The 9,983-nt window shown below is 64.1% G+C and overlaps 4 protein-coding genes across 4 annotated transcripts in view; 1 reads left to right on the top strand and 3 right to left on the bottom strand.

Annotated features, from left to right (window-relative positions):
* EMIHUDRAFT_451134 (hypothetical protein) overlaps nucleotides 1-922 on the bottom strand; it is a gene marked incomplete at its 5' end in the record, with an annotated part of 2,353 nt that extends 1,431 nt beyond the window's left edge. The window contains 2 exons of the mRNA XM_005771871.1: nucleotides 279-595; nucleotides 899-922. Coding sequence (XP_005771928.1) covers nucleotides 279-595; nucleotides 899-922 — 341 coding nt within the window. The remainder of the gene's footprint in view (nucleotides 1-278; nucleotides 596-898) is intronic.
* Nucleotides 923-1,356: 434 nt separating this feature from the next.
* Nucleotides 1,357-5,278, top strand: EMIHUDRAFT_451133 (acetyl-CoA synthetase; the record flags this gene model as incomplete). Its single annotated transcript, XM_005771870.1, has 17 exons — nucleotides 1,357-1,842; nucleotides 1,949-2,066; nucleotides 2,297-2,394; nucleotides 2,462-2,674; nucleotides 2,746-2,794; nucleotides 2,980-3,031; nucleotides 3,106-3,206; nucleotides 3,432-3,559; nucleotides 3,630-3,686; nucleotides 3,754-3,886; nucleotides 3,954-4,069; nucleotides 4,194-4,305; nucleotides 4,355-4,452; nucleotides 4,518-4,604; nucleotides 4,679-4,902; nucleotides 4,974-5,021; nucleotides 5,148-5,278. 17 exons carry the CDS (start codon nucleotides 1,357-1,359, stop codon nucleotides 5,245-5,247), a joined length of 2,220 nt encoding a protein of 739 aa, XP_005771927.1. The 3' UTR covers nucleotides 5,248-5,278.
* A 449-nt stretch (nucleotides 5,279-5,727) lies between these two features.
* EMIHUDRAFT_436069 (hypothetical protein) lies at nucleotides 5,728-7,923 on the bottom strand. Its single transcript, XM_005771869.1, has 3 exons — nucleotides 7,019-7,923; nucleotides 6,379-6,946; nucleotides 5,728-6,272 (listed from the first exon to the last, which is right to left on the bottom strand). Exons 1-3 carry the CDS (start codon nucleotides 7,846-7,848, stop codon nucleotides 5,919-5,921), a joined length of 1,752 nt encoding a protein of 583 aa, XP_005771926.1. The 5' UTR covers nucleotides 7,849-7,923; the 3' UTR covers nucleotides 5,728-5,918.
* Nucleotides 7,924-7,954: 31 nt separating this feature from the next.
* EMIHUDRAFT_421687 (hypothetical protein) overlaps nucleotides 7,955-9,983 on the bottom strand; it is a gene marked incomplete at its 3' end in the record, with an annotated part of 3,748 nt that continues 1,719 nt past the window's right edge. Inside the window, exons 4-7 of the mRNA XM_005771868.1 lie at nucleotides 9,848-9,881; nucleotides 9,530-9,684; nucleotides 8,377-8,380; nucleotides 7,955-8,031 (exon numbers count right to left, since the gene is read on the bottom strand). Of these exons, the coding sequence (XP_005771925.1) occupies nucleotides 7,955-8,031; nucleotides 8,377-8,380; nucleotides 9,530-9,684; nucleotides 9,848-9,881 (270 nt within the window). The remainder of the gene's footprint in view (nucleotides 8,032-8,376; nucleotides 8,381-9,529; nucleotides 9,685-9,847; nucleotides 9,882-9,983) is intronic.

The raw sequence follows: 9,983 nt of genomic DNA, 5'->3' as shown, positions 1-9,983 counted from the left end.
GCGTGTGCATCTCGGAGATCTGAGCCCACCTGAGGGAGGGGGTGGAGGGGGGAGAGTGAGGGCTTGCGGGGAGCGGCAAGCGGGGGGGGAGGGGGGAGTGTGTGTGTGTGTGGGGGGGTGTGGAGCGGTGCGGAGGGAGAGCATATGCACACGCAATGACGTTCGGCGGCCTGAACAGAGTGATTGTGGTCCGCGTAGGGGAGAGGGAGGGAGGGGAGGGGAGGGGCGGCGAGGGTCCTCCTGGGGGAGTGTGGGCGGGGCGGGAGTGTCGGCCGCACTTTGTGCCCAGCTGCTTGACCCGCCGCCACAGGTCGACGTCCTCCTCGATGGTCCAGTCGGAGCGGCAGATGTCTGGCCGCAGGTGGTTGTGCCACCGCTCGCGGCACTGCTTGCCGTTGCGCATGGTGAGGGCAGTCGCGATGAGGGCCCAGTTCTTGACGCCGTGGCTCGCGACGAGCCGTCGCAGCGCCTCGTCCTCCGACGGCGCCCACGGGCGCCGCTTTGCGCCAAAGTCGCACAGCTCTCCACCTGCTGGCGCTGCGCCGCCGGGGGCCTTGGCAGCCAGCTTCGACTTCTTGGCCGTCGCCACGACGCGCTCGTCCGCCGCCGTGGCCGAGGACGACGACGACGACGACGACGCACGGTTGGCGCCGGCGCTGCTGGGGCGCTTGGACCGCTGGCGCTGGCTGCCGCCTGCTGCAGCGGCGGCTGCCGAGGAGGGGGTCAGGCTTGACCCGGTGGCGGCGGACGCGGCCCTCCGCTGCCCGACAGCTGCCCTGCGAGGCGAGCGGCGCCCTTCTGCTGCAACGGCGGCGGGCTTGCCGAAGGATCCCTCCACAACCCCTTTTGCAGCACGATCCTCGGCCTCTGGATGTTCGACTGCCACCGAAGGCGGCACCTTGATCCTGAGCCGGCCGGACATCGCGTGCAAGGTGGCTGCGGCTCGGGCTCGGGCAGCGAGGCCCCCTTCTTGCTTATGTTTGGCGCTGTTGGCCAACCCAGCAAGAGGCAAGGGGTTGCTCGGCAGCTAGCTGCCCGTGCACCACACCAGAACCGGGGGCCCGAATTCTTTGCGAAAACCGCCGTTTTTCTTTCGTTCCGAAGCCCTCAACGAAAATCGCCGTCATCGCTCCTTTGTCTCGCAGCGTAAAGCAAAGCCAAGTGAAAGGGTTCACGCAAAGAGAGCTGTGGGAAGCGTAAACTGCTGGAGGTAATCACAAAGGAGAACAAAAAATAAAAAACAAAAGAGAACGTCTCTTGAGGCGAAACAAAAAAGCGAAAAAAAAATCGCCCGCGGAATTTTTTCACCGCACACAGCACACCAGCTGCAGCACACTAGGCACCTCCGCCGCCGCGATGCTCGTCGTCGCCACCGCTCTTTCCGCGGGCCTCGTGCTGCCTCGTGCTGCCTCGCCGAGCGCTGGCCTCGTCCGGCCTGCGCACGCGGCGACGCACCGCGCCGCCGTGGTCGCCGAGGCAGCTGCCGTCGTCGCGAGCGAGGTGGTCACTCCCTCCGAGTTTCCGGCCGGCAACCTCCGCAGCCTCGCCGAGTACGACGAGATGTACGCGAGGTCGGTGGCGGACCCGTCGGCGTTCTGGGCGGACATCGCCGACTCATTCCACTGGGAGCGCCGCTTCGACGAAGTGGTCGACGCCAACTTTGACTCGACCAAGGGCAAGGTGTTTTCGTCGTGGTTCAGCGGAGGCACGACCAACCTGTGCTACAACGCTCTCGACCGGCACGTGGCCGCGGGCAAGGGCGACCAGGTGGCCTTCTACCACGAGTCCAACGAGGAGGGCGAGGAGCTCCCCGCGTGGACTTATGCTCAGGCGCTGGCCGAGGTGTGTGCCGCCGCGGCTGCCGGCGCCAGCGCCGCCGCACACTTGAAGAAGCGCCCGCGCCGCACCGCCGGACGCTGCGGCGCACACGCTCGGCCCGTCGCTGCAGGTGCAGCGCCTCGCCAACGCACTGCGCGGCGCCGGCGTCAAGAAGGGGGACCGCGTCACACTCTTCATGCCGATGGTGCCTCAGCTGGCGCTGGCGATGCTCGCGTGCGCTCGGATCGGCGCGGGGAACCCGCAGCCTCCCGCCTCTCCCCTGCGTCGAGTTCGCGCCCGTCTCCCGCCCCAGCCTGCCTCGCCCGCCACTCCCCTCCTCCTCCTCCTCCTCCTCCTCCTCCTCCTCCTCCTCCTCTCCTCCTCCTCCTCCTCCACCACCGCTACTCTCCACCCGCCGCTCCGCCCGCCTCGCCCGCCGCTCCACCCGCCTCGCCCGCCTCCCGCCCTCCCCCTGCAGGCGCCGTCCACACCGTCGTCTTCGGAGGCTTCTCCGCCGAGGCACTCGCCTCGCGGATCGAGGACGCCGCCTCGCGCGTCGTCATCACGGCCGACGGGGTGATGCGCGGCAGGCCAGCTGTGAACGGCCTCTCTTCACACCTCCAGCTGTGAACAGGCCGACGGGGTGATGCGCGGGAAGAAGCTGGTCGGGCTGTACGAGATCGCGGACAAGGCTGCGGGACTGGTGCGGGGGCTCGAGGTGGAGACGCAGATCGTGCTGCAGCGGCTGCCCCCCGACGTCTCCGGCGTCTCGCTCAAGCCAGGGCGCGACGTGTGGTGGGGTGACGCGACGGCGGCCGCCGATCCGGAGTGCAAGGTGGAGTGGGTGGGCGCAGAGGAGCTCTTCATCCTGCACATGTCCTGTCACCACCACCGCCGCCGTCATTCGCGTCTTGTTCTCCTGGTCAGGACCCGCTCTTCATCCTGTACACGTCCGGCTCGACCGGCAAGCCGAAGGGCGAGCTCCAGCCGAGATCCGGCCGAGATGCAGCCGAGATGCATCCGGCCGAGATGCAGCCGAGCTGCAGCCGAGATGCAGCCGAGATGCAGCCGAGATGTGGCAAGGGCCGTCGTCACTCTCCCCAGACCCCGCGGGGCGGGAGGGGCGCGCGCTGCTCCAAACAGCTCTGGACTTGACCCGAGGCGTGCTGCACTCGACGGGCGGGTACATGGTGTACGCCGCCACGACCACAAAGTTCGTCTCCCGCCCGCAGCCAGGCGGCGTCCCAGACAGCCCCTCGACTCGTGGCGCCCCTTCCCTCTCTCCAGGTACGTCTTCGACCTGCAGCCAGGCGACGTCTACTTTTGCACCGCCGACTGCGGCTGGATCACCGGCCACTCGTACGTGACGTACGGCCCACTCCTCAACGGCGAGACGCGCCCTCGAGATGCGCCCCCGAGACGCGCCCCCGAGATGCGGCGCCGAGATGAGGCCGAGATGCGGCCGAGACGTGTCGGAAGAAGAGCGCCCGAGGGAGAGCCGAGGGACAAGGCGTGCGGCCTAAGGCGCAGGCTGCTCCTCGACAGCGCCTCGCGGCTCGCGTCCTCGCGGCCCTGTCGACGCCGCGTCCACGCCCCGCCGCCCCTCGTCTCAGGAGCGTCGCAGCTCGTGTTCGAGGGCGTGCCTTCCTACCCGGACGCAGGCCGCCTCTGGCGCATGGTCGACAAGTACACGATCGCGCAGCTCTACACGGCGCCGACGGCCATCCGCGCGCTGATGCGGGAAGGGGGCGGGGCCGCTGCAGGGGACATGTCGGAGACACGTCCGTGACATGTCCGAGACATGTCCATAGGAGGGGACGGGGCCGCTGCAGGGGACGAGCCGCTCGTCGCTCAAGCTGCTCGGCTCGGTAGGGGGAGCCGGGCAGCAGCCGGGAGGGTGAGTGAGTGACTGACGAGCGGTGAATTGCGAGTTAGGTGGGCGAGCCCATCAACCCGGAGGCGTGGCGCTGGTACTACGAAGAGGTCGGCGGCTCGCGCTGCCCGATCGTTGACACGTGGTGGCAGACGGAGACGGGCGGCGTCATGATCGTGCCGCTGCCGATCCAGGGCCGCGAGGGGGCTAGAGGCCGCGAGACCTCGGGACACACGCGCCGACCCCAGGCGCTGCCGAGTAGGCGCTTCGATGAAGCCCGGCTGCGCGATGCGTCCCTTCTTTGGCGTGCAGCCCGCCGTCATCAACGAGCAGGGCGAGGAGAAGGAGGGCGCGTGCGAGGGCCTCCTCGCTATCAAGGCTGCCGAGACGCAGCCGAGACGCAACCGAGACGCAGCCGAGACGCAGCCGAGACGCAGCCGAGACGCAGCCGAGACGCAGCCGAGCTGCAGCCGAGGTCTCCCTCTCCTCCCATTTTGCGCAGGCGGCGTGGCCGTCGACCATCCGCGACGTCTTCGGCGACTACGAGCGGTACCAGCAAACCTACTTCCCCATCCCCGGCTTCTACCTCACCGGCGAGCCGCCACGACGAGGAGGTGTACAGGGGGCACGCCCTCCCCAGACCTGTCCTCGACGTGTCTGCAGGCGACGGCTGCCGCCGCGACGAGGACGGCCACTACTGGATCACCGGCCGCGTGGACGACGTGATCAACGTGTCTGGCCACCGGATCGGCACGGCCGAGGTCGAGTCGGCCGTAGTGCTCAATAATTAAGCACTTAGCATTCAGCATTAAGTATGGATGATTAGGTCGAGTCGGCCGTAGTGCTCCACCCGAACGTCGCGGAGGCGGCGGTGGTCGGCTACCCGCACCCGGTCAAGGGGGAGGGCATCTACGTCTACGCCACGCTCAACGAGGATATATTATTATTGTTATTATATATTATTATTATATATTCTTAGGCATCTACATCTACGTCACGCTCAACGAGGGCGTACACGAGTCGGACGAGCTGCGCAAAGCCCTCGTCATGCAGTGCCGCTCCGAGATCGGCGCATTCGCGGCGCCCGATGTGGTCCACTGGGCGCCATCGCTGCCAAAGACGCGCTCGGGCAAGATCATGCGGCGCATCCTCCGCAAGATCGCCGCCTCGGGCAAGGAGGTGACTGCGGACGAGCTCGGCGACACCTCCACGCGAGCTGCCCGGTGCGGGGCCCAGCGCCTCGGAGGCGCAGCAGCCGAGGCGGCTCTCTCCGGCCCTGTAGGCTCGCCGACCCGCCCGTGGTGGACCAGCTCATCGCCTCGCACGGCATGTGAGGCCGCCGCAACGACCCCCCCCCCCTTCATCACACCGCTCGCCATAGCATTACATCTACACACTCACCCACGCACCCGGTGCGCGCTGCGATTTCGGTGAACTCATCGCCAGTACTCTGCAGTTGGCTGACGTACGTGGCGAGATCCGCGGGCATCCGCCCCATGCGCAACATTTTCACGTGGGTGGGTGTCAGTGGTGGCTCAGAGGCGCAGTCGCTGTAAATAAATAAATAGAGCAGGCATACTTCGTATCTCCCGGTGTCGCTGTCTCGCGAGGACTTCCTTATAGCCTCTTCGGGTTCTTTTCTTACTTTGGAGCACCGTGCTTTCTCCAAGACGTGGAGGCTGCAGCACTTTATTTTGCGACTTTGGACGTTTTGGAGTGCACAGTTGGGGCAGCGGCTCACATCCAGGCGGCCGGGGAGCTAAGAAGCGCACCCAGCGGGCCGGATGCTCGGGGATGGGTTGCGGGCAAGAGGCCCTAGCCCTGGGGGGTGCGCGCGTTCGCAGGGCCATAATTGGGCCATAACACAAAAAACAAACGCTCTCACCTGGCAACCCAGGCAACCCTGTCTGCACGTCTCGCGCGCGCGTGAACAGGGCCCCCCGACCTCCTTTCGCACGCGATGTGGGACAGGTGTGGATGTTACTATTGTCACAAACCGTGGCCTTCCGAGAAACAATTCCTAGCAATGAACAACTCACTCACTCAACACAGTGCACAACAGGCCGCAGTAAACACCCTCTATTCTATCAGTTCTCACAGTGATCGATCGAGTGGGTGGGTGGGGGAGGGTCGATCGGCCGAGCAGAGTGTGACACTTCCCACAGGTGTGTCCACCAAGCCGCCATCGATCGCGGGAGAACAGCTCATGGTGTGATCTGGCGCGGCTTTAGACCCACGTGGTCGACGTTTGGCAGAAGCCCCTGTCGCCGTTCTTGCCCAGGACAAAGTCGAAGTTGGAGAGAAGCGTCTTGTCCATCATCCGCTTCTCGTTCTGAGCTTGGACTTCAGCCCAACGGTGCTCGAGGGCGCTTGCCATGTCAATGAGCTGCGTCTTGTACTCATACGTCCGGGGGTCCCCCGAGCGTTGGACGTTGGGCAACTCTGCGACCTTCCGCAGCTCAGCTGTCACGCTAGTGGTGTCGGCGTCGTCGTTCTCGTCGGTCCCATCGCGCATGCACTCGCTCCGCGTAGTGTTGCCGATCACGGTGACGAGGCCCGCCACCGCAAAGTTGCCCAACGTCTGAGGCGACGGAGGCAAGTTAATGTGTTGCCGGATAGTGCTGTCATCTGTCCGTTAGGGCCAGGCTGAACTGAGTGGTCCGCGACAGGGCTTCTACGTTGTGCACCTTTCCCCAGCACCAGTACTTATCGGTGCACTCCTTCAGGTCGAGTCCAAACATCAAGTTGAGAGAAAACGTGAAGGTGTGTTCGATGCCAACCAACCGAGCCGTCTGAGCCGGGTGGTAAGACGCAATCCTGGCGTTGTCCGGGTACTGCAGTGTGTGGAGATTCCTCGTGTAGGAGTCCAGATCAGCTTGGGGAAGGTGCATCCGGTACGTTTCGTTGCACACAATCTTCTGCGCATCCACGAGTGCAGCCGCGAAGTGCCGCTCGTCCGCTCGCGGGACGCCGTGTGGCATGTAGCGCTTTGCGTATTCGTTGCACGGACTCTCGAGCATGGGCAGGATCGTCCTTGTCTTCATGTTGCTGAGGTCATCGCTAGTCATGGCGCGCGTGTAGATGACCGGTGCCTGGGTCAGGAGGACTTCGGCGACTTCGTAGAGCTTGGAGGATTGGTTGCGGCCGGGGTTGAGAAGGCGCCAGGCGGCATCGCCGTTAGGACGATCCGTGGCAATGTCTTTCGCGGCGAAGGATTGGGTGCCAGAAGCCAAATGAAGCGCGGTGTGGTAGTACCTATTCGCGGGTTTAGAACGTGCGTGAGGAGACACGTTTGCGCTGCAGAGCAGAGGCAGCGTGTGGCGTTACTGGATTGCGTTGTGCAAGCAGTGCGTCATTTCGTAGCGGGCGGCTCCATTGATGTTGTCGGTGGCCGACGACAACGTCAGCTTTCCATCGTGCATCTTGAAGTGCCACTTGCCTTGCCGCACTCCCCCGGCAAGCAGCGCCTCCTTCCGGAAAGTCCTGAAATCGTACTCGGGATTGAGCAGTGAGTCGAGAATCGGTTGCTTTCCTCCGTCCCGTTCAGTGCTGATGACCGTTTCGTCGCAGGCGAATGTGTATGTGCGCTCGTCGTCGTCGTAGGTGAGGAACTGCGCCGCCCAGGTGTTCTGGAAGATGTTTGCCATGCGCTCCTGTGGCATCACATCTTCCTGCCCCAACACGAGGCCCATGTTCCCGTTGTAGCTTTGCTCCACATAGGCGTTGAATTTCTCTGGATCTTCAATGAGCTCAAGCTCGGCCCCCAGGATCGGAACCGGACCTGGGTGGACGTTGTGCACGATCCGTGTGATTGACTTGAGAACACGCTGGTTGAATGGCGGTTTGAAGAGGAGCGCATCGGCAACTGGTTCAACCAGTGGGTTCAGGAGCGTGTTGCGCAAGGTCTTCGCACGCTTTGAGTCCGGTGCCAGCTGACCGCCCGCAACGCAGCGCGGACCCGTCCGCTTTTGATTCGGTCTGCAGATCGATGGGGTAGGCATGTAGGGCTTGTATTTGCTGTCGAGCTGCTTCGACTCGTCCACTGGGCGTTGGGCAAAGAAGATGCCGCCCAAGTTCGGGGCTTCGTGGTCGTGGCGATCAAGGCAGATCGCCGCCTGCTCTGAGTCTTGCTCCTCGGCGGTGACGTTGGCGCACATGTCATGGCAACGGACGTGGAGGGGGTCCGGGCCGATCGGCGCAACTCCGATCGTCCTGGCAATGCCGACTTGCGTCCTAGTAATGCCGGCGCAAAGACTCACGCAGTCACGCTCCCATGTAAATCGAAAAGGATCTGGACACCTGCGAGCTGCGTGGACCGCGTGACAGGCGCAAAAACATGGCTACGTCAAGGCGCGCATCGCGGTTTCTACCACGACGCGATCTTTGTCAAGCGCAACAACTTCAACCTGCTGCTCCACGGGACGTTCGGCGGGCGGCGGCTTCTCGCCCACCGCCGTTCTCAAGCTGCGCCGCCTCGCGCGCAAAGTCGCGCGCGGCAGCGTTGACCGCACGGCCTACCTACTCGCCCAAGTACTCGCTCTCTTTGATGTCCCACCATGCAGAGCGCATCTCTCTCTCTGTTGTGCGAGGCGTGAACCGCGCCATTCACTCTCACCTGGCAATCTGTCTGCACGTCTCGCGCGCGCGTGAACAGGGCACTCTTCCGTTGAAGATCTGTTTTCCACCAACCTTTAAGTGCCAGGGCTCCAGGCCCCAAATGATGTGTGAGTGTTACAGTTGTTTGGTATTGGCCTGTAACCTCTCTTTAAGGTATTGCTAAAAATCGGGTACGTACGTAAGAGCTACATACACTGAAAATCTCTCTCATAACACGGTCTCCTCATAAAAGAAAGAAAGAAAGCAGCAAAGCAAGGGAGGCCATAACACGGTCTCCGAGGATTACAAATTCTTTTCTTAGTTTTCTTAGTTTTGTTGTAAAATTCTTTTCTTGTTTTAGTGCCAGTGCGCGCCTGTCCCGTGCCAGTGTTAAAGAAAGAAAGAAAGAAGGCACACTCCAAGGGAGGGATGGGAGGACGGCACGCCGCCACCACACAGGAATTTTTAAGGAGAGGAGTGTGGTGCTAGCCAGTGTTCTGCGAGGACACCCCAAAGGAAAAATTCTTTGCCTCCGACGGGACTCCGAGGTCACCCCTCCGTCTAGTTGGCGCAGCGTCGCATTCGCTGCTGCGTCGACCATCGCGCCGTACAGATTGTACCGGGCGTGTGGCAGCAGCTTTGCCGTCAGAGGTTCAGTCAGTCGGCACGCTATCGGTCGGTATACGGTATTGCAATACGCGACCCTACGTACGCGACCCTACGCAACCCCTGCCCCCGCCGACGCGGCTCGCTAGCCTCCTGCGGCTAGCGCGTGGCATCCGCGCCGTTCGCACGAATCGCAGACCGCGGACACAAAAGCCAGAGAAAGCAGCTAGTGCTTGGGAGCCGTACAGCGCGCCTCTCCGCCAGCGGCCCGAGCAGTAACACGAACAGTAACACCCGAGCAGTAGCACGCCCTGGGCGCCCCTGCTGCCTCCAAGTCGGACCACGGCCCGAGCCACCGCCGGCCCGACAGAGCGCGCACCAATAGTTATGTGCCCCACCACACGCCATGCACGGAAGCCCCGACACGACGCGCGTGCACAACCCCCCACCATGCACTTCGCCTCGGCGCATGCTCTCCTCACGCTCGACTCGTACTCCACCGGCGGCGGCGCAAAGGCACAGCCCGCTGGCCATGATTGCGCCAGCCTCGCCCTGCGGCAAGCCCGCCCCTGCGCGCGAGCTCGAGGCCGCGCAGGGCAGTCCCCGCCCGCCTCAGTGGCCGAAGCCGGTGGCGACGACGGTGATGGAGAGGACGTTCCCCATCGAGTCGTCGATCTGGGCGCCGAAGATGATGTTTGCGTCCGGGTCGGCCATCTCGTAGATCGCCTCTGCGGCGGCGTTCACCTCCTGCAGCGTCATGTCGCTCGAGCCCGTGATGGTGAAGACGATGCCTACGGGGCGAGGGGGTGAGGGGCGGGGGGTAAGGGGCGGGGGGGCAGGCCGGTCGAGCTACGCGGGTCGGAGGCTCGAGCTTCGCAGGACTTGGGCGAGGTCGCGGGACGCCAAGACGAGAGGGGGGGAAGGGGGGGGGGGGGGGGGGAAGGCTGGCGGCACCGGTTGCTTGCCCGATCGGGAAGTCTATGAGCGGCTACAACACCTGGCGGTGTGGAGGGGAGGGGAGGGGGTGCAAGGGGCGCAAGGGGAGGCCTCTTCCCCTCTGGGAGGGAGGGAGGGAGGGAAAGGGAGGCGG

Source organism: Emiliania huxleyi, assembly GCF_000372725.1.
Source record: "Emiliania huxleyi CCMP1516 unplaced genomic scaffold EMIHUscaffold_37, whole genome shotgun sequence".
In the NCBI taxonomy this organism is placed as follows: Eukaryota; Haptophyta; order Isochrysidales; family Noelaerhabdaceae; genus Emiliania; species Emiliania huxleyi.
The sequence above is the reverse complement of the archived record's forward strand: the minus strand, read 5'-3'. Positions and strand labels throughout refer to the sequence as shown.